The sequence below is a fragment of the Gossypium hirsutum genome, chromosome D03, assembly GCF_007990345.1.
Source record: "Gossypium hirsutum isolate 1008001.06 chromosome D03, Gossypium_hirsutum_v2.1, whole genome shotgun sequence".
NCBI lineage: Eukaryota > Viridiplantae > Streptophyta > Magnoliopsida > Malvales > Malvaceae > Gossypium > Gossypium hirsutum.
In genome coordinates this window covers 23,888,655-23,913,912 of record NC_053439.1, presented here as the reverse complement: position 1 = coordinate 23,913,912, position 25,258 = coordinate 23,888,655, and the positions used below count along the sequence as shown (strand labels likewise).

Sequence of the window (25,258 nt, the reverse complement as noted above, 5' to 3'; positions counted from 1 at the left end):
TCAAATACATTAAATTTCAGATTTGTTTAAGTGCGAATTCTCTTTGAGTTTTTCTCCAAGAATTCTCTCTTGGGTTTTCTTTAGAAGTTGTTTTAACAATCTTTTGATTGTGGGAGCCATCTTCAACCTTCTTCTTGCCATTGATATTCTTTGGAGGGGAGATTAGAGCCGTTTGAAGGGAGTTGTGAGATCTTTCGGGATTTCAAGGCTTCTTAGGACTTATCTTTTAATTTCTTACTGTCAATTCTTTCTTTATTTCTACTTGTGCTGAATCTTTCTCTAATTTATTTTTTCTGTTTTTATTGTGTTTTCAGCATTTTTTTCTATCTTAAGGAATCAGCCCAAAAATCCCCAATATCTAGGGTTCTCCCATACTCTTTTTGGGTGAAATTAGATTGTCGAAATTTGAAGAAAACTATCTTGGTGTTCAATTGGGCAGAATCACAATCTCCTTTAGGGTTTCAAGAACCTTTATTAACACTTATTTCTATTCCCAATTTGATTCTTTGCTGATTTGGGGATTTTATTTCAGATTTGGAAATTCAAAGTTCTAATCTTTTAATTTTCTGTTTCGTTTCAGATCTGATTGTTTAGGGTTTTCGTAGGAGTTTCTCGTGACTTGGCAACTCGATCTTGGTCCGCGCACAACCCCCGTATCATTTGGTATCAGATTTTGGACGTTTTGGGTGTTCTTGGTTGATTTCTAAACTGATCTCTATTTTTTAAAGCACAAACAACAGTTTTACCCAGAAAAATTATTCGAAAAAAATTCATTTGATTGGGTAAAAGTTGTCCGATTCATCTGAAATTTTACACACATATTTGTGGCACTGTGATTGAATATAAAAAAATTAATCCCACAAAAAATCAGTCAAAAAAGTCAAAAAAATAAAAAAATATGAAATCCAATAAACATTTTAAAAAATATTCAGCGGGTTGAATTTGGTGCCCAAACTTTCCAGATCAAAATTTAAATATATAAGGACATTCCAGATTTAATTTCATGATTTTTAGAGATCGGGAACACCTCGAACGAAGTTGTCAAGTTACTCCGCAGTTTTTCGGGTTTTCTGTTTTCAACAATTTTTATTGATTCTTAGCTGTAGGTTTTCATTTGTTTGCTTTTATTCTTCCGTTACATTATCTAACACCTTCTTGTTTCTTGTGTTAGTAGGATTTACACGTGTGCACAACTTCTTCCTCGGTGCAACACGAATCAATTGGTGTCTTGTCAGTTTTTGGCATCCTAGTGCAAATTAGGATTCTTTGGTAGATCGGTTCAGCCACTATCTAATTGATTGAGATAAACTCTCCTAAAGGACTCACAAGACTGAATTCTAGCTCATTGAAAATTTAAATTTTCCTTTTGAGTGATTAACGGTGAGGTTTGATAACTTTTATTTTTGAGTGTTGAGTGTTTTGCAGGTTTTAAAAAAAAATGTCTACAGGTGATAATAATGGTGACATATTTAAAAGATTCCAACAACAGTTGGATGAACAGGCTGCTGCTCTTCGAGCTTTGACTGCTGCCATCAATGAGGTGCGATTGAATCAAGAACTTCAATATCGAGATCCAATCAGGGAAGACAGGGATAACCATCCCCATAGGCGCGGCCCTCGACGTGTCCCTAGAATGGATGATGATTTTCATGATCGTGGACAACCTTCTTTGGCAAAACCGAAGTTCAAAATTCCCCAATTTCGTGGTAAGAATGATCCAGAAGCTTATTGTGAATGGGAATCTAAGATTGAACTTATGTTTAGGTATTATAAATGTCCGGATGATGAAAAGGTTGCATTAGCAACGCTGGAATTTTCAGATTATGCATTAAGTTGGTGGACTCAACTTGGGGTAAATCGTCATCGGAATTATGAAGGTGAGATTTCGACATGGGATGAATTGAAACAGATTATGCGAAAAAGGTTTGTTCCACCTCACTACTATAGAGAGATCAAAACAAAGCTTAGAAGGCTTATTCAAGGTAGTAGGACGGTGGATGAATATTTTAAATAGATGGAGATGCTCATTCAGAGAGCTAACGCGGAGGAGGATGAAGAAACAACTATGGTTCGATTTATTGATGGTTTGAACAGGTTGATAGCTAATACATTGAGGCTACAAACTTACATTGATTTGGAACAAGCAGTTCATAAAGCCATTGAGATCGAGCAACAACTAAAGGAACAAAGGTTTGGTTCCTTCTCGACTTCACAATATTACCGAGGTAACAACTCCAATTCTAATTTTAAGAGTTCGAAATCCCCTTTTGTTACTAACAAGTCTTCTTTGAGTAATGGAAGTAAGCAATCAGATTGGAAAAAAGGGGCTCCTGCTAAAACGCAAACACCTTCTAAGCAGCCCAATTTAGGTGATTCGAGTGCGAAGAGGACTCGTGAGATTGAATGCTTTAAGTGCAAAGGACGTGGTCATTATAGAGGGAATGCCCTAACACGAGATTCCTTCTTCTAAAAGATAATGGTGAGTATACTTCCGACTCTGATAAAACAGATCCAGATATGCCAGAACTTGTTGATGACAGTAATAATGGCGAAGAGTTGGTTGAACCACCCAGAGAAGGGGACTTTGCTGATTTTCAATGCCTTGTAGTTCGTCGAACCCTTAACATTCAAATGAAAGATGATGATAGCCAAAGGGCCAATATTTTCCATTCTCGGTGTTTTATTAAAGGTAACTTATGTTCACTCATTATTGATAGTGGTAGTTGCTCAAATGTGGTGAGTAGCTATTTGGTTGATTCTTTAAAGTTGCCTTGCACCAAACACCCTAAGCCATATCACCTTTAGTGGCTTAATGAATGTTCCGAAGTTAAAGTTACGAAACAGTCCTTGGTCACTTTTAAACTCGGCAATTATGAGGATGAAGTATGGTGTGATGTAGTCCCAATGCATGCGACACACTTGCTCCTTGGACGACCTTGGCAATTTGATCGCGATGTTACACACCAAGGTAAACTTAATCGATACTCCCTTGTATTTAAAGGTAAGAAATTCACTTTTGCTCCTTTAAATCCTACTGATGTATATAAAGATCAATTGAGGATGATAAAATTTTGTGAGGGGGTAAGGGAGAAAGAGCAAGTACAAAAGACAGAGAGAAAAGAGGCTAATAGTAGTGGAAAAAGTCAAAATTTTAAAAGCCCAAAGGTGAGTGAATCCTCTAGTGGTAAAATGAGCGGAAAAAATCTTTTGGCAACAAAAAAAGATGTGAAGAGAGCCCTACTTAATAAACAGCCTTGTATCCTTGTGAGGTTTAGGCAAAATTATTTATCTTTATCTAACATTAACAAACATTTGCCTAGTGTGTTTCAATCTCTTTTGTAGGATTATGAGGATGTTTTTAGTGAGGCCCCTAAAGGTTTACCACCTTTACGAGGGATAGAACATCAAATTGACTTAGTACCCGGAGCTTCAATCCCAAATCGACCAGCCTATAGATGCAATCCCGAGGAGACAAAGGAATTGCAAAGGCAAGTTGAGGAATTACTAGACAAAGGGTACATTCGTGAGAGCCTAAGTCCTTGTGCTGTTCCTGTCTTATTGGTGCCAAAGAAAGATGGTACGTTTCGTATGTGTGTTGATTGTCGCCCAATCAACAAGATAACGGTAAAGTATCGACACCCAATCCCTAGATTTGATGATATGCTTGATGAATTACATGGTTCAATAATATTTACAAAAATTGATTTAAAAAGCGGTTATCATCAAATTCGAATGAGGGAAGGGGATGAATGGAAAACAGCTTTTAAAACAAAATTTTGATTGTATGAATGGTTAGTTATGCCTTTCGGCCTTACTAATGCACCTAGTACATTTATGAGATTAATGAATCATGTTTTAAGGCTTCACTTGGGTAAATTTGTAGTAGTTTACTTTGATGATATTTTAATTTACTCCAAGTCATTAGATGATCATGTTTTCCATGTTAGAACCGTTTTGGATATTCTGCGAACTGAAAAATTATTTGCCAACCTTGATAAATGCACATTCTGTTGTGATAAACTAATATTCTTAGGTTTCATAGTTAGTGCTCAAGGTATTCATGTCGACGAGGACAAAGTCAAGGCAATTAAGGAGTGGCCGACTCCTAAATCGGTAACTGAGGTGAGATCTTTCCATGGTTTAGCTAGTTTTTATAGACGATTTGTGAAATATTTCTCTACTATTGCTGCCCCATTAACAGAGGTTATAAAGAAATCAGTGGGTTTCAAATGGGGTGAAACCCAAGAAAAGGCCTTTCAAACTCTAAAAGCTAAGTTATGTTCTGCTCCTTTGCTTAAATTACCTGATTTTGCTAACACTTTTGAACTTGAGTGTGATGCTTCAGGAATTGGAATCGGCGCCGTTTTTATGCAAGATAAGCAACCTATTGCTTATTTTAGTGAGAAATTGAATGGTGCACAGTTAAACCATTCAACTTATGACAAAGAACTCTTGGCATTGGTTCGTGCACTTCAAGTATGGCAACATTATTTGCTGCCTAATGAGTTTGTCATACACACAGATCATGAGTCCCTTAAATGGTTAAAGGGACAAGGTAAGTTAAATAAAAGACATGCCCGATGGGTAGAATTCATTGAAACATTCCCTTATGTGATACAATATAAAACAGGTAAAGATAATGTAGTTGCAGATGCTTTGTCTAGAAAATATACTTTAATAACTACATTGAATGCTAAAGTCTTAGGGTTTGAACATATTAAGGAGCTATATGATGATGATGCTGATTTCGGCCATATCTATAGGAATTGTGGACATACTACTTTTGAAAAATTTTATCTTGTAGATGACTTTCTTTTTCGTATAAACAGGTTATGCATACCAAAGTGTTCCATGAGAGACTTATTGATTCATGAGGCCCATAGTGGGGGTTTGATGGGACATTTTGGAGTGGCCAAAACACTAGACATCTTGCAAGAACACTTCCATTGGCCACATATGAAAAAGGATGTCGAAAAGGTATGTTCCAAGTGCATTACATGCAAACAAGCAAAATCTAAGGTAATGCCTCATGGCCTTTACACTCCTCTACCGATTCCTACTTCACCTTGGGTAGATTTATCCATGGATTTTATTCTAGGTTTGCCTCGAAATAAGAAAGGAAGAAATAGTATATTTGTTGTTGTTGACAGGTTTTCAAAGATGGCACATTTTATTTCTTGTCACAAAACAAATGATGCTACACATGTGGCAGACTTATTCTTTAAAGAGGTGGTAAGACTTCATGGCATCCCTAAAACAATTGTTTCTGACAGAGATGTCAAATTCCTTAGCCACTTTTGGAAGGTATTGTGGGGTAAGCTTGGTACTAAATTACTTTATTCTACTACATGTCACCCCCAAACTGATGGCCAAACCGAAGTAGTTAATTAGATCTTAGGGACTTTATTACGATCTGTTGTGGGAAGGAACATTAGAAATTGGGAAGAATACCTACCGTTTGTTGAATTTGCATATAATAGATCTATTCATTCTACAACTGGTTATTCTTTATTTAAACTTGTTTATGGTTTTAACCCACTAACAGTACTTGATCTTGCGCCATTACCACTTGAACACATTGTTAATTTAGATGGTGAACAGAAAGCTGAGTTGGTGAAATCCTTACATGAGAAGGCTAGGCAACGAATAGCCAAAACAAATGATGCCAACACCAACAAAGCAAACAAGGGCGCAAACGGGTTGTCCTATAACCCGGAGATTGGGTTTGGGTCCATATGAGGAAAGAACGATTTCCCTGCAAAAACAAAGACCAAGTTGGACCCAAGGGGCGATGGGCCTTTCCAAGTACTCGAGAGGATCAATGATAATGCCTATAAAATTGATCTACCTGGTGAGTACAATGTAAGTTCCACTTTTAATGTGGCTAACTTGTCCTCATTTGATTTTTCAGATTTGAGGTCGAATCTTTTTGAGGAAGGGGGGAATGATACGAGATCAAAGGCTCGACAAATGCGTTCCAAACTAAATGGGACCATTCAGGAGTTTGTTAGCAAGGCCTTAGATGCGTACACAAAAGAACGGGAAAATCAAGATTTCAAATATTGGGAATCTTGGTCCAAGAAACCAAATCTTGCAACCAAAGCACATTGGATCTCCATTACGAGCATCAACGATTCAATTTTGGTAGGAGATGGATTACAAGCCCAAATTCTTGAAGGCAAGGCCCAATAAGCAAATTCCCAGCCCAATCAAGAAATCTACCTATACTTAGTTGAAAATCAGGCCAAATTGTCACAGTGGCCCAAGTTGTAAAGTTTTATTTTATTATTTATTTATTTATTTATTTACTTAGTTTAAATTTTTATATTCAGTCCAAGAGTCCCAAATAAAAGACCTTTGATTGAATTTCTATATTAAAATAATTAGGAGTTTTTTTATTTTAGTTTTCTAATTAGATTAGGACTAGTTATAAGGCCTATTTAAAGGCAGGCTGGCCACCTTGTAAACAACTACTCAAATACATTAAATTTCAGATTTGTTTAAGTGCAGAATTCTCTTTGAGTTTTTCTCCAAGAATTCTCTCTTGGGTTTTCTTTAGAAGTTGTTTTAACAATCTTTTGATTGTGGGAGCCATCTTCAACCTTCTTCTTGCCATTGATATTCTTTGGAGGGGAGATTAGAGCCGTTTGAAGGGAGTTGTGAGATCTTTCAGGATTTGAAGGCTTCTTAGGACTTATCTTTTAATTTCTTACTGTCAATTCTGTCTTTATTTCTACTTGTGCTGAATCTTTATCTAATTTATTTTTTCTGTTTTTATTGTGTTTTCAGCATTTTTTTCTATCTTAAGGAATTAGCCCAAAAATCCCCAATATCTAGGGTTCTTCCATACTCTTTTTGGGTGAAATTAGATTATCAAAATTTGGGGAAAACTATCTTGGTGTTCAATTGGGCAGAATCACAATCTCCTTTAGGGTTTCAAGAACCCTTATTAACACTTATTTCTATTCTCAATTTGATTCTTTGCTGATTTGGGGATTTTATTTCAGATCTGGAAATTCAAAGTTCTAATCTTTTAATTTTCTGTTTCGTTTTAGATCTGATTGTTTAGGGTTTTCGTAAGAGTTTCTCGTGACTTGGCAACTCGATCTTGGTCCGCGCGCAACCCCCGTATCAACATCAACTTGCAACAAAAATTCAAGAAAATTTGGCAGTCTAAGCATGTTTTCTTCAAGATTCTTTCTCGTTGATGTTCGATAAGATCTTCCAAGAACGCCCCATCCAAGATTCATGTTCTTTAACCAAGATTTCCAAAAATATTGAAATCTTGACTTTCATGAAATTTGTTTTCTTCAAAACTATAATTATCTTGAAGCTCAATTTAACTTCCTTGAAACCATTGAAGTCCATGTGACACGAACTCTTGTACAAACAAGCTTATATTGACTCAAATTTGCTTGGATCTTGCAGGACTGGTTAGACCTTATGATAAACTAAGTCCACCATTTGATTAGGCTTGATCCTTGTCCTTGGTGCATGCCTAAGCTTATATAAACTAAGTTTGGCCAACTATGTATAAACATTATTCAAATTTTTATTTAATAAAAGTACTTTATTTGCAAGATTTATTTCTTGTTAATTTTAAGTTCTTTCAATTCAAATCCTTTTAAAATTTGTGGTGATTTCAATTTATCAAGAATTAGTTTTTAGATTTGATTAGAAACATTTATTAATTTGTTGAAAATTATTTTGAAAAGGGTTCAATAGGACACAACAACTTATCTTCACACTATCAATTTAAATTTTATGATGCTTTTTTCCATTAAGACGGTGTGCATGGATTTTACAAATTTTGATTTGGTCCACATAAATTGGATCAACAGTTGTAGTAATAAGACCGCTGATTTATTGTGTAATTTAGCTATTAAGAAAAAGTGTAATTTGTATTTCAATATGGATTATCCCTTGAAAATCCATAATTTTGTCATTAATGATGCAATAAAATGAGGTTGACCTTAGGGTCTTTTTTTATAAAAAAAAGAAGAAGATTAAATCTAAATGCAGCGTATAACTAAAACTAGACAAACACTACAGCAAAACAGGTTTTTAGTGGCATTTTTAGCGGCATTTAGACAAAAAACACAGTTAAAAATCGAGTATTAGCGACGCTTTATGGAAAACGCCGCTAAAGATCAAGCATTTACGGCGCTTTTCAAAACACGCCGCTAAAAATGAGCATTAGTGGTGTTTTTCCAAAAAACATCGCAAAAGACCTAAGCCCAACGGCGTCGTTTTCTGACCTTTCGGGGCTTCAGCGGCGTTTTTGAAAAAGCGCCACTAATGCTCGGGGCTTTAGCGGCGCTTTTGAAAAGGCGCCGCTAATGCTCGAGACTTTAGCGGCATTTTTGAAAAAGTGCCGCTAAAGCTTGGTGCTTTAGCGACATTTTTGAAAAAGCGCCGCTAATGCTCGGTGCTATAGTGGCATTTTTGAAAAAGCGTCGCTAATGCTCTGTGCTTTAAACATTTTATCTGTCTGTTTATTATTTAATTGGTTTATTTATATTATTTAAAATTCAATTTATTTTTATTAAAATCTTCAGAAAAAAATAATGATACTTAGAAATAATTTGAAATAAAAAAAACATAGAAAAATATTTGTTAAAAATGGAAAAATTAAAGTACTATTATTTAAAATAATTTTAAAGTTTTTTGGGTACATTACTGATTGTTTTTTAATTTATATATTAAATAATTTCTTATATATTCATAAAAGAGATAGTATTAATTTTAAAATATTGAATTAACTCTCATTATAGTTTAGGGTTTCAGGTTTAGGAGTTACTATCTTAAGGTTTATGGATTATGGGTTTAGGGATTATGGTTTATGGTTTAAGGGTTGGAGTTTAAGGTTTAGGGGTTAGGTGTTAAGGGTTTATGATTCATGGTTTAGGGGTTAGGGGTTTAGGGTTTAGATTAATTAGTGTTTTTTTAATTTGTGTATTAAATAATTTCTTATATAATCGTAAAAGAGATAGTATTAATTTTAAAACATTTTTAAGGTTTAAGGTTTAGGAGTTACTATCTTAAAGTTTATGAATTATGAGTTTAGGGATTATGGTTTATGGTTTAAGTGTTGGGGTTTAAGGTTTAAGGGTTAGGGGTACTTAAGGGTTAGGGGTTTATGATTTAAGGTTTAGGGGATAGGGGTTAGTGGTTTAGGGTTTAGATTAATTAGTGCTTTTTAATTTATATATTAAATAATTTCTTATATAATTATAAAAGACATAATATTAATTTTATTATATTAACATTATGATTATAGTTTAAATTACTTAAGAGATAATAGATAAACTTTATATATATTAAATGGTTTAGGATTTAAGGTTTACTTGAGATTTGTTAAATGATGAAATTTTATACAATCAATTCATGCTTTTATATTTAAAAATATTTAATCTAAACCATTTGATATATTTAAATATTAGATTATAAAAAAACATAGATAAATAAATAAATAAAAAGTAACATATTGATATGGATAAATAACTATCTATTTTGGATAGGACCAAATTATAACAAATAAAAATGAAATACAAAAACTAAAAATTATAATTTTATCTAATTCTTTTAAATATTACTTAAAATTTTAAAAATTATTTATTTAAAATTTATATGAAAGATACAATAATTTAATATAAAAATTGTAAAAAAGTAGAGCGTTAGCGGCGTTTATGAAAAAACGCCGCAAAAGGTAAGAAATAGCGGCGTTTGTTTTGAAAACGCCACAAAAAAAGAGCAATAGTGGCGTTTTTCTTCCAAACGCATTTTTGCAAAACGACGTCATTTTGTGTTTATATTTTTTTTACCCTAAAATTTCAAATGAAATATTCTTTGTTTCCCCCTTCTTTTTCCCAAAATCGATTCCCCCATCTCCAAAAATCTCTTATTCTTTTTTCCCCATTTTATTTTTCCCAAACCATTTCTCCCCTACCCCGATTCCCTTTATTTTTCCCCCCAATTTCCCCAAATCGACAGCTCTTTTATTTTTCCCAAACCATTTCTCCCCTACCCCGATTCACTTTATTTTTCCCTTTAATTTCCCCAAATCGGCAACCCTCTGCATCTCCTCATCTTCTTCCTCACATTTCCTTCGTCCCAAAAAACATTTCTATTCCTCTTTTATACAAACAAAAAATAATGGCTACCGCTGCTTCATCTTCTTCCTTTACCATGCTTCATTTAGCTTTATCACTGCCACTAATTTCTGCCCTCCTAATTTCGCTCTTCCCAGCGATAATGGTGGTTGGTGTAACCCGCCACGGCCTCATTTTGACCTTGCTATGCCTATGTTCCTCAAGATCGCTGAGCACCGTGCCGGTGTTGTCCCCGTTTCTTTTCGACGGTGAGTCGCTAAAATCTCTCTCGTTTAACTCTTGCTATTTCTTAAGTTGGTTCTCTATTTCCGGTTAATTACACTAGAAGTACTCAAACTATCCTTGAAATTTCACTACACCAAAACAGGTTTTTAGCGGCGATTTTGAAAGCGCCGCAAAAAACGCTGCTGTTGTAAACGCCGCAAACGTTTGCGGCGTTTATTTCTAAAAACGCCGCTATAAGTCATGACCTTTAGCGGCGCTTATACAACAAACGCCGCTATAGATCGGGACCTTTAGCGGCGCTTTTTCCACAAACGCCGCTATAGATCGGGACCTTTAGCGGCGCTTTTTCCACAAACGCCGCTATAGATCAGGACTTTTAGCGGCAGTTTTTCACAAATGCCGCTATAGATCAGAACCTTTACCGACGCTTTTTACAAAAACGCCGCTATAGCTCAAGATCTTTAGCGGCAATTTCCCACAAACGCCGCTATAAATCAAGACCTTTAGCGGCGCATTTCCCACAAACGCCACTATAGATCAAAACCTTTAGCGACGCTTTTCCAACAAACGCCGCTAAAAACATATCTTTAAAAAAATTTATCAAATAATTTTTATTTCTATGATAAATATTATATTATGTTTTAAGGATTAAAAAATATTATTTAAATTAAATTTTTTACGAAAATTTTAGCTTTAAAACTAAATATAAAAATTAATGAATTTAAATTTAGAATTTAAAATAATAAATTAATAACACAATTAAAATCCAAAAGTTAGAACTCTTAAGTAAAAATAAAAATTTAGAATCAAAACTAAAATAAATAATACATATGCAAGGTAATAAAACATACAATGCATTTTCTTAATCAAGTAAATCTTGGTAATAAAAGATATAATACATTTACGAGTGTTAGAGGAAATCTTGTAATGAATTCAAAGCAATGAGCCTTAGAGAAAAACTTTTGAGCATGGCTTCGAATTTGAACTGCAGATTTGGTGCCTACATGCTCTGCATGAAAATAAGAGTAACTTAAACTGTTCAGACCATAGTGAACATGGCAAAGATAAGTAAATCAATTCAACTCATTGTGCACTTACCTTCTATTTGGCGCCAGGCACGATCATACAACCTTAAAGCTTCAAAAAACCCGACCAAAAATCAACCTAACCCACCAAATTGACTATAAAGTCAAGATTCAAGCAAAAAAGCAAATTTGATTCTGAAAAAAAGGAAGAAAATGATTGAGGAACTTTAAAGACCCGAGTCCTGACCAATCAAATGCTGAGCTAAAAATTTGATAATTGAATCAAACCAAAGTCCAAAGAAACTCTAGTAAACTAAACAAACTACTCATTGCAGCAGCTTAAATACCTTATGATCTACATCTATTTCAATTGATTAACTTTAATTTTATAGTTGGTTTGGGGAAAAACTTTTAAAAAAAGTACAATTATTAATCTCTTTACTTTGCCATACAAAAATGAGCCAATCAAATAATATTGCTCAAAAATCAACTATCTAATTATTTATATATAATTAATTAGAAAAAATAAACAATTCAATGATTATATGCAATAAATTAACAGAAATTAATAATTCAATAATTTATCAACATTCAAATTTATGTGTTTATCACTAACAACTGTAAGGGTTGACTTCCATCAATAACAGATCAGTTTCAGAAAATACAACAATAATCCCATATTTCTCCAAAAATAAACAAAATTGCAGACACTTGAACACAAAAAAAAACATGAATCAAAGAAGGAAAATTAGAAGATCAAAGAGGAAACTAACCCGACTTTAATATCAAGAGCGAGCAAAGCTCTTCTGAATCTAGGTTTTGTTTGGTTTTTGAGAAAATACGAACATGTATCGGTGTTATTTAGGGTTTAAATCAATTAGTAGCCATTCCATGATTCTGGATCAGACATTACCATCACGTTGTGTAGGTAAATCCACGAGAGAAATTACCTAAAAACGACTAAAATTTTAGTCAATGGACTAACAAAGAGAATATTACGTATTCGGTTGTGAGTGTTGGATACAGGTTTTAACTTACCAAGCTTGTTGCTTCGAGAATAAACGACTTCTGTTACTTGAGGGCTCACCATGACTGCTCCAATCGGAATATATCCAAACATTGTCCCAAGCCTCCCAAATGCAGAAATAACCTACAATGCAATGTAAAAAACCTCACTTATGAACAAACCATCCAAACAGCTCTCATATGTTACTTGGACTTGAGCACGAGTGTCAGAGGAAATAGTTATAGGAAATATTTCAAGCAAAATGAAGAGCCGGAGATCGAGATTTAGCAAAATACCTCGTTTGCAATGAAAAGTATGTCGTATCTTTTCACAACAGCTTGTACCTGCATTGATACGAGATCAAAGGCCGGACAAATGCGTTCCAAACTAAATGGGACCATTTAGGAGTTTGTTAGTAAGGCCTTAGATGCGTACACAAAAGAAAGGGAAAATCAAGATTTCAAATATTGGGAATCTTGGTCCAAGACACCAAATCTTGCAGCCAAAGCGCATTGGATCTCCATTACGAGCATCAACGATTCAATTTCGGTAGGAGATGGATCACAAGCCCAAATTCTTGAGGGCAAGGCCCAATAAGAAGATTCCAAGCCCAATCAAGAAATCCACCCATACTTAGTTGAAAATCAGGCCAAATTGTCAAAGTGGCCGAAGTTGTAAAGTTTTATTTTTATTTATTTATTTATTTATTTTACTTAGTTTAAAATTTTATATTCAGTCCAAGAGTCCCAAATAAAAGACCCTTGGCCGAATTTCCATATTAAAATAATTAGGAGTTTTTTTTTAGTTTTAGTTTTAGTGTTCTAATTAAATTAGGAAAACATTTGAAAGGCCTATTTATATGGCTTGGCCAGCCACCCTACATTACATTACAATTACATTGAAAATTTCAAATTTGATTTGAGTGAAAATTCACTTTGAGTTCTTCAAGGATTTTCTCTTGAGTTTTCTTTAGAAGTTGTTTTAACAATCTTTTTGATTGTGGGAGCCATCTTCAACCTTCTTCTTGCCATTGATATTCTTTGGAGGGGAGATTAGAGCCGTTTGAAGGGAGTTGTGAGATCTTTCGGGATTTCAAGGCTTCTTAGGACTTATCTTTTAATTTCTTACTGTCAATTCTTTCTTTATTTCTGCTTGTGCCGAATCTTTATCTAATTTATTTTCTGTTCTTATTGTGTTTTCAGCCTTTTTCTATCTTAAGGAATTAGCCCAAAAATCCCCAATTTCTAGGGTTCTTGCCGATTCATCCATACTCTTTTTGGGAGAAATTAGATTGCCGAAATTTGGGGAAAACTATCTGGGTGTTCAATTGGGCAGAATCGTAATTTCTTCTAGGGTTTCAAGATTCCTTATTAACACTTATTTCTATTCTCTATTTGATTCTTTACTGTTTTGGGGATTTTATTTCAGATCTGAAAATTCAAAAATCTAATCTTTTAATTTTCTGTTTCGTTTCAGATCTAATTGTTTAGGGTTTTCGTAGGAGTTTCTCGTGACTTGGCAACTCGATCTTGGTCCGCGCGCAACCCCGTATCATTTGGTATCAGATTTTGGGCGTTTTGGGTGTTCTTGGTTGATTTCTAAACTGATCTCTATTTTTTAAATTACAAACAGCAGTTTTACCCAGAAAAAATTTTCGAAAAAATTTCATTTGAGTGGGTAAAGGTTTTCTGATTGATCTGAAATTTTACATACATATTTTTGGCACTGTTATTGAATATACAAAAATATTTCCCGCAAAAAAATAAGTCGAAAAAGTCAAAAAATTGAAAAAAGACGAAATCCAATAAAAAATTAAAAAAATATTCAGCGGGTTGAATTTGGTGCCCAAATTTTCCAGATCAAAAATTCAATATTTTAAGACATTCCAGATTTAATTTTGTGATTTTTTGAGATCGGGAACACCTCGAACGAAGTTGTCAAGTTACTCCGCAGTTTTTCGGGTTTTCTGTTTTCAACAATTTTTATTGATTCTTAGCTGTAGGTTTTCATTTGTTTGCTTTTTATTCTCCCTTTACAATATCTAACACCTTCTTGTTTTTTGTGTTAGTAGGATTTAAACGTGTGCCCAATTCTTCCTCGGTGCAACACGAATCAATTGGTGTCTCGTCAGTTTTTGGCATCCTAGTGCACATTAGGATTCTTTGGTAGATCGGTTCATCCACTCTCTAATTGGTTGATATAAACTTTGATAAAGAACTCACAAGATTGAATTCTACCTCATTGAGAATTTGAATTTTCTTTTTGAGTGATTAACGGTGAGGTTTCCTAACTTTTATTTTTGAGTGTTGAGTGTTTTGCAGATTTTTAAAAAAAATGTCTATAGGCGATAATAATGGTGACATATTTAAAAAATTCCAACAACAGTTGGATGAACAGGCTGCTGCTCTTCGAGCTTTGACTGCTACTATCAATGAGGTGCGATTGAATCAAGAACCTCATCCAATCAAAGAAGATAGGGATAACCAACCCCATAGGCGCGGCCCTCGACGTGTCCCTAAAATGGATGATGATTTTCATGATCGTGGACAACCTTTTTTGGCAAAATCGAAATTCACAATTCCCCAATTTCGTGGTAAGAATGATCCTGATGCTTATTGTGAATGGGAATCTAAGATTGAACTCATGTTTCTGTATTATAAATGTCCGGATGATGAAAAGGTAGCGTTAGCAACACTGGAATTTTCTGATTATGCATTAAGTTGGTGGACTCAACTTGGGGTAAACCGCCATCGGAATTATGAAGGTGAGATTTCGACATGGGATGAGTTGAAACAGATTATGCGTAAAAGGTTTATTCCACCTCACTACTATAGAGAAATTAAAACAAAGTTGAGAAGACTTATCCAAGGTAGTAGGACGGTGGATGAATATTTTAAAGAGATGGAGATGCTCATTCAGAGAGCTAATGTGGAGGAAGATGAAGAAACAACTATGGTTCGATTCATTGATGGTTTGAACAGGCCGATAGCTAATACATTGAGGCTACAAACTTACATTGATTTGGAAGAAGCAGTTCACAAAGCCATTGAGATTGAGCAACAATTAAAGGAACAAAGGTTTGGGTCCTTCTCTACTTCACAATATTATCGAGGTAACAATTCCAATTCTGATTTTAAGAGTTCAAAACCACCTTTTGTTACTAACAAGTCTTCTTTGAGTAATGGAAGTAAACAATCAGATTGGAAAAAAGGGGCTCCTGCAAAAACGCAAACACCGTCTAGGCAGCCCAATTTAGGTGATTCGAGTGCGAAGAGGACTCGTGAGATTGAATGCTTTAAGTGCAAAGGGCGTGGTCATTATAGTAGAGAATGCCCTAACACGAGATTACTTCTTCTAAAAGATAACGGTGAGTACACTTCCGACTCTGATAATACAGATCCAGATATGCCAGAACTTGTGGATGACAGTGATAATGGCGACGAGTTGGTCGAACCACCAAAGGAAGGGGACTTTGCTACTTTTCAATGCCTTGTAGTTCGTCGAACCCTTAACATTCAGATGAAAGATGATGAGAGCCAAAGGACCAATATTTTCCATTCTCGGTGTTTTATTAAAGGTAACTTATGTTCACTCATTATTGATAGTGGGAGTTGCTCGAATGTAGTGAGTAGTTATTTGGTGGATTCTTTAAAGTTGCCTTGTACCAAACACCCTAAGCCATATCACCTTCAGTGGCTTAATGAATGTTCCGAAGTTAAAGTTACGAAACAGTCCTTGGTCACCTTTAAACTCGGCAATTATGAGGATGACATATGGTGTGATGTAGTCCCCATGCATGCGGCACACTTGCTCCTTGGACGACCTTGGCAATTTGATCGCGATGTTACACACCAAGGTAAACTTAATCGATACTCCCTTGTATTTAAAGGCAAGAAATTCACTTTTGCTCCTTTAAATCCTACTGATGTATATAAAGATCAATTGAGGATGATAAAATTTTGTGAGGGGGTAAGGGAGAAAGAGCAAGTACAAAAGACAGAGAGAAAAGAGGCTAATAGTAGTGGAAAAAGTCAAAATTTAAAAAGCCCAAAGGTGAGTGAATCCTCTAGTGGTAAAATAAGCGGAAAAAATCTTTTGGCAACAAAAAAAGATGTGAAGAGAGCCCTACTTAATAAACAGCCTTGTATCCTTGTGATGTTTAGGCAAAATTATTTATCTTTATCTAACATTAACGAAAATTTGCCTAGTGTGTTTCAATCTCTTTTGCAGGATTATGAGGATGTTTTTAGTGAGGCCCCTAAAGGTTTACCACCTTTACGAGGGATAGAACATCAAATTGACTTAGTACCCGGAGCTTCAATCCCAAATCGACCAGCCTATAGATGCAATCCCGAGGAGACAAAGGAATTGCAAAGGCAAGTGGAGGAATTACTAGACAAAGGGTACATTCGTGAGAGCCTAAGTCCTTGTACTGTTCCTGTCTTATTGGTGCCAAATAAAGATGGTACGTTTCGTATGTGTGTTGATTGTCGCCCAATCAACAAGATAACGGTAAAGTATCGACACCCAATGCCTAGACTTGATGATATGCTTGATGAATTACATGGTTCAATAATATTTACAAAAATTGATTTAAAAAGCGGTTATCATCAAATTCGAATGAGGGAAGGGGATGAATGGAAAACAGCCTTTAAAACAAAATTTGGATTGTATGAATGGTTAGTTATGCCTTTCGGGCTTACTAATGCACCTAGTACATTTATGAGATTAATGAATCATGTTTTGAGGCTACATTTGAGTAAATTTGTAGTAGTTTACTTTGATGATATTTTAATTTACTCAAAGTCATTAGATGATCATGTTTTCCATGTTCGAACCGTTTTGGATATTCTACGAACTGAAAGATTATTTGCCAACCTTGATAAATGCACATTCTGTTGTGATAAACTAATATTCTTAGGTTTCATAGTTAGTGCTCAGGGTATTCATGTCGACGATGACAAAGTTAAGGCAATTAAGGAGTGGCTGACTCCTAAATCGGTAACTAAGGTGAGATCTTTCCATGGTTTAGCCAGTTTTTATAGACGATTTGTGAAAGATTTCTCTACTATTGCTGCCCCATTGACTGAAGTTATAAAGAAATCAGTTGGTTTCAAATGGGGTGAAACCCAAGAAACAGCTTTTCAAACTCTAAAAGCTAAGTTATGTTCTGCTCCTTTGCTTAAATTACCTGATTTTGCTAAAACTTTTGAACTTGAGTGTGATGCTTCAGGAATTGGAATCGGCGCCGTTTTAATGCAAGATAAGCAACCTATTGCTTGTTTTAGTGAGAAATTGAACGGTGCACAGTTAAACTACTCGACTTATGACAAAGAACTATTAGCATTAGTTCGTGCACTTCAAGTATGGCAACATTATTTGCTGCCTAATGAGTTTGTCATACACACAGATCACGAATCTCTTAAATGGTTAAAGGGACAAGGTAAGTTGAGTAAAAGACATGTTCGATGGGTAGAATTCATTGAAACATTCCCTTATGTGATACAATATAAAACAGGTAAAGATAATGTAGTTGCAGATGCTTTGTCTAGACGATATACTTTAATAACTACATTGAATGCTAAAGTCTTAGGGTTCGAACATATTAAGGAACTATATGATGATGATGCTGATTTCGGCCATATCTATAAGAATTGTGGACATACTGCTTTCGATAAATTTTATCTTGTAGATGGCTTTCTTTTTCGTATGAACAGGTTATGCATACCAAAGTGTTCCATGAGAGACTTATTGATTCATGAGGCCCATAGTGGAGGTTTAATGGGACATTTTGGAGTGGCCAAAACACTGGATATCTTGCAAGAACACTTCCATTGGCCACATATGAAAAAGGATGTCGAAAAGGTATGTTCCAAGTGCATTACATGCAAACTAGCAAAATCTAAGGTAATGCCTCATGGCCTTTACACTCCTTTACCGATTCCTACTTCACCTTGGGTAGATTTATCCATGGACTTTATTCTAGGTTTGCCTCGAAATAAGAAAGGAAGAGATAGTATATTTGTTGTTGTTGACAGGTTCTCAAAGATGGCACATTTTATTTCTTGTCACAAAACAGATGATGCTACACATGTAGCAGACTTATTCTTTAAAGAGGTGGTAAGACTTCATGGCATCCCTAGAACAATTGTTTCTGACAGAGATGTCAAATTTCTTAGCCACTTTTGGAATGTATTGTGGGGTAAGCTTGGTACTAAATTACTTTATTCCACTACATGTCACCCCCAAACTGATGGCCAAACCGAAGTAGTTAATCAGATCTTAGGGACTTTATTACGATCTGTTGTGGGAAAGAACATTAGAAATTAGGAAGAATGCCTACCGTTTGTTAAATTTGCATATAATAGATCTATTCATTCTACAACTGGTTATTCTCCATTTGAACTTGTTTATGGTTTTAACCCACTAACAGTACTTGATCTTGAACCATTACCACTTGAACACATTGTTAATTTAGATGGTGAACAGAAAGCTGAGTTGGTGAAATCCTTACATGAGCAGGCTAGGCAACGAATAGCCAAAACATATGATGCCAACACCAACAAAGCAAACAAGGGGCGCAAACGGGTTGTCCTAGAACCCGGAGTTTGGGTTTGGGTCCATATGAAGAAAGAACGATTTCCTGCAAGAAGAAAGACCAAGTTGGACCCAAGGGGCGATACGCCTTTCCAAGTACTCGAGAGGATCAACGATAATGCATATAAAATTGATCTACCTGGTGAGTACAACGTAAGTTCTACTTTTAATGTGGCTGACTTGTCCCCATTTGATTTTTTAGATTCGAGGTCGAATCTTTTTGAGGAAGGGGGGAATGATACGAGATCAAAGGCCCGACAAATGCGTTCCAAACTAAATGGGACCATCCAGGAGTTTGTTAGTAAGGCCTTAGATGCGTACACAAAAGAAAGGGAAAATCAAGATTTCAAATATTGGGAATCTTGGTCCAAGACACCAAATCTTGCAGCCAAAGCGCATTGGATCTCCATTACGAGCATCAACGATTCAATTTCGGTAGGAGATGGATCACAAGCCCAAATTCTTGAGGGCAAGGCCCAATAAGAAGATTCCAAGCCCAATCAAGAAATCCACCCATACTTAGTTGAAAATCAGGCCAAATTGTCAAAGTGGCCGAAGTTGTAAAGTTTTATTTTTATTTATTTATTTATTTTACTTAGTTTAAATTTTTATATTCAGTCCAAGAGTCCCAAATAAAAGACCCTTGGCCGAATTTCCATATTAAAATAATTAGGAGATTTTTTTTAGTTTTAGTTTTAGTGTTCTAATTAAATTAGGAAAACATTTGAAAGGCCTATTTATATGGCTTGGCCAGCCACCCTACATTACATTACAATTACATTGAAAATTTCAAATTTGATTTGAGTGAAAATTCACTTTGAGTTCTTCAAGGATTTTCTCTTGAGTTTTCTTTAGAAGTTGTTTTAACAATCTTTTTGATTGTGGGAGCCATCTTCAACCTTCTTCTTGCCATTGATATTCTTTGGAGGGGAGATTAGAGCCGTTTGAAGGGAGTTGTGAGATCTTTCGGGATTTCAAGGCTTCTTAGGACTTATCTTTTAATTTTTTACTGTCAATTCTTTCTTTATTTCTGCTTGTGCCGAATCTTTATCTAATTTATTTTCTGTTCCTATTGTGTTTTCAGCCTTTTTCTATCTTAAAGAATTAGCCAAAAATCTCCAATTTCTAGGGTTCTTGCCGATTCATCCATACTCTTTTTGGGAGAAATTAGATTGCCGAAATTTGGGGAAAACTATCTGGGTGTTCAATTGGACAGAATCACAATCTCTTCTAGGGTTTCAAGATTCCTTATTAACACTTATTTCTATTCTCTATTTGATTCTTTACTGTTTTGGGGATTTTATTTCAGATCTGAAAATTCAAAAATCTAATCTTTTAATTTTCTGTTTCGTTTCAGATCTAATTGTTTAGGGTTTTCGTAGGAGTTTCTCGTGACTTGGCAACTCAATCTTGGTCCGCGCGCAACCCCGTATCATGCATGGTATTTGACAATGCTACATTAGTAAAGCCATGTTCATTATTATCAATATAAGCCATTTTAAGAACTCTCACCTTCTCAAAATAAGTAGCAGGAGGAGGTATAACACCACCTGCTCCCATCACAGGCTCAGCAATAAATACAGCAATCTGATATATATAAAACCAGCTATGATTAGCTACATATACAAGGCTCTTGTAGTTGCAAAAGGGTTCCTCATTTCATTTTCAAAAAACTTACTGTCTCTGGACCCTCTTTGAGAATAAGGTTTTCTAAATTGTTGGCTAATCTTGTTGAGAAATCCTCCTTAGTTTCTCCTAATGAATTGAAACAATAAACATGGCTATATCAAAACTTATATCCATGAAACAGATTGGTAAAAAAAAATGAAGAAAAAACCTGGTAGATGATAGCGCCAATAATGAGGGCATTCTGTGTGCAACACAAATGGAGGTGGCAAGTCAAAGTTTTGATGCAGAGGTGGAAGTCTGTAATGGTAAATCTATATATATATATCTGTTAAACAATCAAGTAAAACCATTTTTTACCAATAAAAATAAGTAACATTTTTGCCCTAAAAGACTAGCTGATATCCAAGTTGAACCATGGTATCTGAAGAAATTTGAAGAAAGAGAAATTATGTTATTCAAGTGAACTAAATAATGACACAGTTTGAAGGTTAGGATTTTTGAATTTTACGCTTTGGCTCGAGCAATAAATTTCTTCTTCTCTGGTCTTCCAAGTGCATTATTATAATACCAAACAAGCTTTACCTATACATATAAATTCAAGCATCAAATTAGACTCGTGACTGGTCTTCCAAGTGCATTATTATAATACCAAATGTTTGAATTTCCATTAGTCATCCATAGATTATGTATCTTGTAGATTTTTTTCATTTGAAAATTGAAATGAACTAATCAAAGTGACATAATAAATATACATCTAACAATGTTAGACACAATAAGTAAAGTTTAAATAAAGAAGTTATGACAACAAATTATGATATGATATGAAGACATAAATGCTCTGAAATTAAAAAATGACTTGTAAATAATGAGACAACAATAGAAAATACTAGAAAGGAATTAACAAACAAGGAACCTGTTTTCAGCCTACTGCTGCAAGGTAATTGAACTTTTGATAATACTAGAAAATACTACTCATGTTCAACAAATAAACAAACCCACCTGCAAACAGAAACAGAGGAAATTTCCCAATTATGAGGAAGGCATGAAACTTTAAACAATGAAAGGCATACGATCTTAATCACTTAATTTAAACAAAATCACGATTGCCTTAAAAAGGCCACCTTCAGCGATGGTGACTACAGCATTTCCAGTGATGGCAGTAACGTCGAATTGGAGGATTTTCTTTTCTTTAATGAATAAACAATTAGGGAAATGCAAAAAAAATGAATACTTGACAATTCATTTTAATGGAAAAGGAACTTTAATAAATGGTAATTGACATTATCATAACAGCTAACCAGAACAGGGTCAAAAAATCTCTTCTGTTCTTTTTTCTTTCTGTTTTTTAAGGTTAGAGTTGGTTGGATCTCAGCTACCTTGAATAATTTTGTTTGACTTCGAGCACCCATTAAATACATTAATGCCAACAGATACAAAGCTTTACACAGACAGATTATAAAGGTATTTTGCTCCATTCCATTTTTAATATGCATGTAAAATAACTACAATAAGTTACAGCCTACGCGCTTAATATTATTAATTGAAGCATGGAGCAATTGAGAAGAGAAGAAAAAAAGATTTAAACTTTAAACACAAAATGCATATAGGAAATAAGGAGGGAAAACTCACCGAGAGACCTTCAATGGGATCCAGGTGGGATCTAAATGCTTTGCAAACTCAATCCCAACTGCTTTCTTCTTCCAAAATTTCAAATGCCCTAGTAAAAATAAATAAATAAAATGAAGACAAGCAATCTATAAGCCAGTACCAAAATCCCATTCACTGTTAATGCCTCAAATTTTACAGATTACCACAATCCACGCACAACTTACTCTTCAAAGTTCAAACCCATAATTTGTATGTTGGAGGAAATGGAAATAAATGATTGAGAAGAAGTTGAGAAAGGCAAAGTCACATGAAGAATTAAAACAGATAAACATGGAAATAAATGATTGAGAAGAAGTTGAGAAAACTTTACCTTGGGTATGTTGAAGGAAAGAAAGAGGCTTCAAAGTCACATAAGAAACAGATAAAGTATGAGCTCTTCATGAGAAACAGATAAAGTATGAGCTCTTCTGAAATGTATGCAAAAAGAGGGAAAGAGGGGAAGATCATGATGAAGACGGTGGTGGGGTTTTAGGGGGGAATTTTGGGATAAATCCGCATAAAAGTGAAATTAATTTTGCTTTATAAACACGTCGCTATTTCTTAATTTTTGCGGTATTTTCAAAAACGTCGCAAAAAATTATTTCATTTTGAATAAAATAACACCGTTTTCTTATGATAAAAATTTTTATTTTATTTTTTATAAATTGATTTATTTTTTGTTTGCGGCGTTTTTATGTGCAAAAAATTATTTCATTTTGAACAAAATGATGCCATTCTTCTTATCAAAAAATTTTTATTTTGTTTTTTATAAATTGATTTATTTTTTACGGCGTTTTTCATAAAAACGCCGCTATTGCTTATTATAAAAACGCTGCAAAAAATTATTTCATTTTGAACAAAATGACGCCGTTTTGCTATGCTAAAAATTTTTTATTTTGTTTTTTATAAATTGATTTATTTTTTGTTTGCGCAAAAAATTATTTCATTTTGAACAAAATGACGCCGTTTTGTTATGCTAAAATTTTTTTATTTTGTATTTTATAAATTGATTTATTTTTGCGGCGTTTTTATATTTTCCGCAAAAAAATATTTCATTTTGAACAAAATGACACCGTTTTGCTACGCTAAAAAAATTTTATTTTGTTTTTTATAAATTGATTTTTTATAAAATAAAAAAAACCAAGTACTCTCAAAATAAATATGGTATATTTTAATAAGAAAACAAATGATAAAATTTCTGTAATTAATTATTAAGTTAGAATTATCCAAATTAAATAATTACCTATATATCCATATCATTTTTATTTTTGTATTTTTTTCTTATAATTTGGTCCTCTCCAAAATAAATAATTATACCTAAATATCCATATCAATCTATTACTTTTTCTACCTTATTTATTAATTCTATTTAAACCTTAACCTTAAACCCTAAATTAATCATTCAATACATATAAAGTCTATATCTATTATATATCTCTTAAATAATTTAAACTATACTCATAATTTCAATATATTTGATTTATTATTATCTCTTTTACAATTATACAAGAACATATTTAAAATATAAATTAAAAAATAATTAATCTAAACTCAAAACCTTAACCCGACCCCTGAATCCCTAAACCTTAAATTCCTAACTTTTAACCCCTAACGTCTAACCCCTAACCCCTAAACCTTAAATCCCAATCCCTAATCCCTAATCCTTAATCCATAATCCCTAAATCCATACTCCTTAAACCTTAAAATGTGAACTCCTAAACCAGCCTTAAATATTAAATTAATCATATACCCTAAACTAAAAACCCTAAACAAATTTATTATTATCTCTTTTACAATTATATAAGAACATATTTAAAATATAAATTAAAAAATAATTAATCTAAACTCAAAACCCTAACCCGACCACTGAATCCCTAACTTTTAACCCCTCACGCATCTAACCCCTAACCCATAAACCCTTAACCCCTAAACCTTAAATCCCAACCCTTAAACCATAATCCCTAATCCATACTCCCTAAATCTTAAAATATGAACTCCTAAACCGGCCTTAAATATTAAATAAATTATATACCCTAAACCAAAAACCCTAAACAAATTTATTATTATCTCTTTTACAATTATATAAGAACATATTTAAAATATAAATTAAAAAAATTAATCTAAACGCCCAAAATCCTAACTGGACCCCTAAACCCCTAACCCTCTAACCCTTAAACCTTAAATCTCAACCCTTAAACCATAATCCCTAATCCATAATGCCTAAACCTATACTCCCTAAACCTTAAAATAGTAACTTTTAAACTGGCCTTAAATCGTAAATAAATCATATACCCTAAATCAAAAACCCTAAACTATAGTGATAATTAATTCAATATTTTAAAATTAATACTATCTCTTTTATGATTATATAAGAAAATTTTTAATATATAAATAAAAAAAATTAGAAATCATGTACCCAAAAAACTTTAAAATTATTTTAAATAATAGTATTTTAATTTTTCCATGTGTTTTATTTCAAACTATTTCTACGTGTTATTATTTTTTTTGAAGATTTTAAATATTCAATTAGAAATAAATTGAATTTTATTTAATTAATATAAATAAATAAATTAAGCTAAAAAGTTTTTAGCAGCGCTTTTCCAAAAATGCTGCTAAAGCCCCCATCATTAGCGGCGCTTTTACAAAAACGCCGTTAAAGCCCCTAACGTTAGCGGTGCTTTTCCAAAAACGCCGCTAAAGCCCCCGAAAGGTAAGAAAACTATACCGTTGGGCTTTTGTTTTTTGTGGCGTTTTTCTGTAAAACGCCGCTAATGCTCATTTTTAGCGGCGTTTTTTTAAAAACACCGCTAATGCTCGATCTTTAGTGACGATTTCCATAAAGCGCCGCTAATGCTCGATTTTTACCGGCGTTTTTTGTCCAAACGCCGCTAAAAGCCTGTTTTGGTTTAGTGTTTCAAATTGGTATATATTTTAAAAGAGGTGCATGAACTTGAACCATTTATTTTTGCTAATTTGTTGCATATAAGTTGTTATAAAGATTGAAAAATTAGTCTGAT

At 33.9% G+C, this 25,258-nt stretch overlaps 1 protein-coding gene across 4 annotated transcripts; it reads right to left on the bottom strand.

Moving 5' to 3' along the window:
• Positions 1–11,168: 11,168 nt before the first annotated feature.
• Positions 11,169–22,739, bottom strand: LOC107950690 (gamma aminobutyrate transaminase 1, mitochondrial). 4 transcript variants are annotated; one of them, XM_016885589.2, is made up of 13 exons: positions 22,573–22,739; positions 22,224–22,311; positions 21,508–21,593; positions 21,103–21,176; positions 20,952–21,015; positions 20,803–20,835; positions 20,644–20,720; positions 20,478–20,552; positions 12,665–12,712; positions 12,401–12,512; positions 12,136–12,312; positions 11,436–11,501; positions 11,169–11,346 (listed from the first exon to the last, which is right to left on the bottom strand). In XM_016885589.2, exons 5-11 carry the CDS (start codon positions 20,968–20,970, stop codon positions 12,278–12,280), a joined length of 399 nt encoding a protein of 132 aa, XP_016741078.1. In that variant the 5' UTR covers positions 20,971–21,015; positions 21,103–21,176; positions 21,508–21,593; positions 22,224–22,311; positions 22,573–22,739; the 3' UTR covers positions 11,169–11,346; positions 11,436–11,501; positions 12,136–12,277. The 4 variants fall into 4 exon arrangements, with proteins under 4 accessions (XP_016741078.1, XP_016741077.1, XP_016741076.1 ...); XM_016885588.2 differs by having other exon boundaries at positions 11,436–11,557; positions 20,952–21,176; XM_016885587.2 differs by having other exon boundaries at positions 20,952–21,176.
• Positions 22,740–25,258: the final 2,519 nt, after the last annotated feature.

Coding starts and splice junctions, on each gene's coding strand:
- LOC107950690 (XM_016885588.2), bottom strand. Junction 20,721..20,802: donor TTGGCGCTATCATCTACCAG/GTTTTTTCTTCA, acceptor TCAATTCATTAG/GAGAAACTAAGGAGGATTTC. Junction 20,553..20,643: donor TCAAAGAGGGTCCAGAGACA/GTAAGTTTTTTG, acceptor TATATATATCAG/ATTGCTGTATTTATTGCTGA.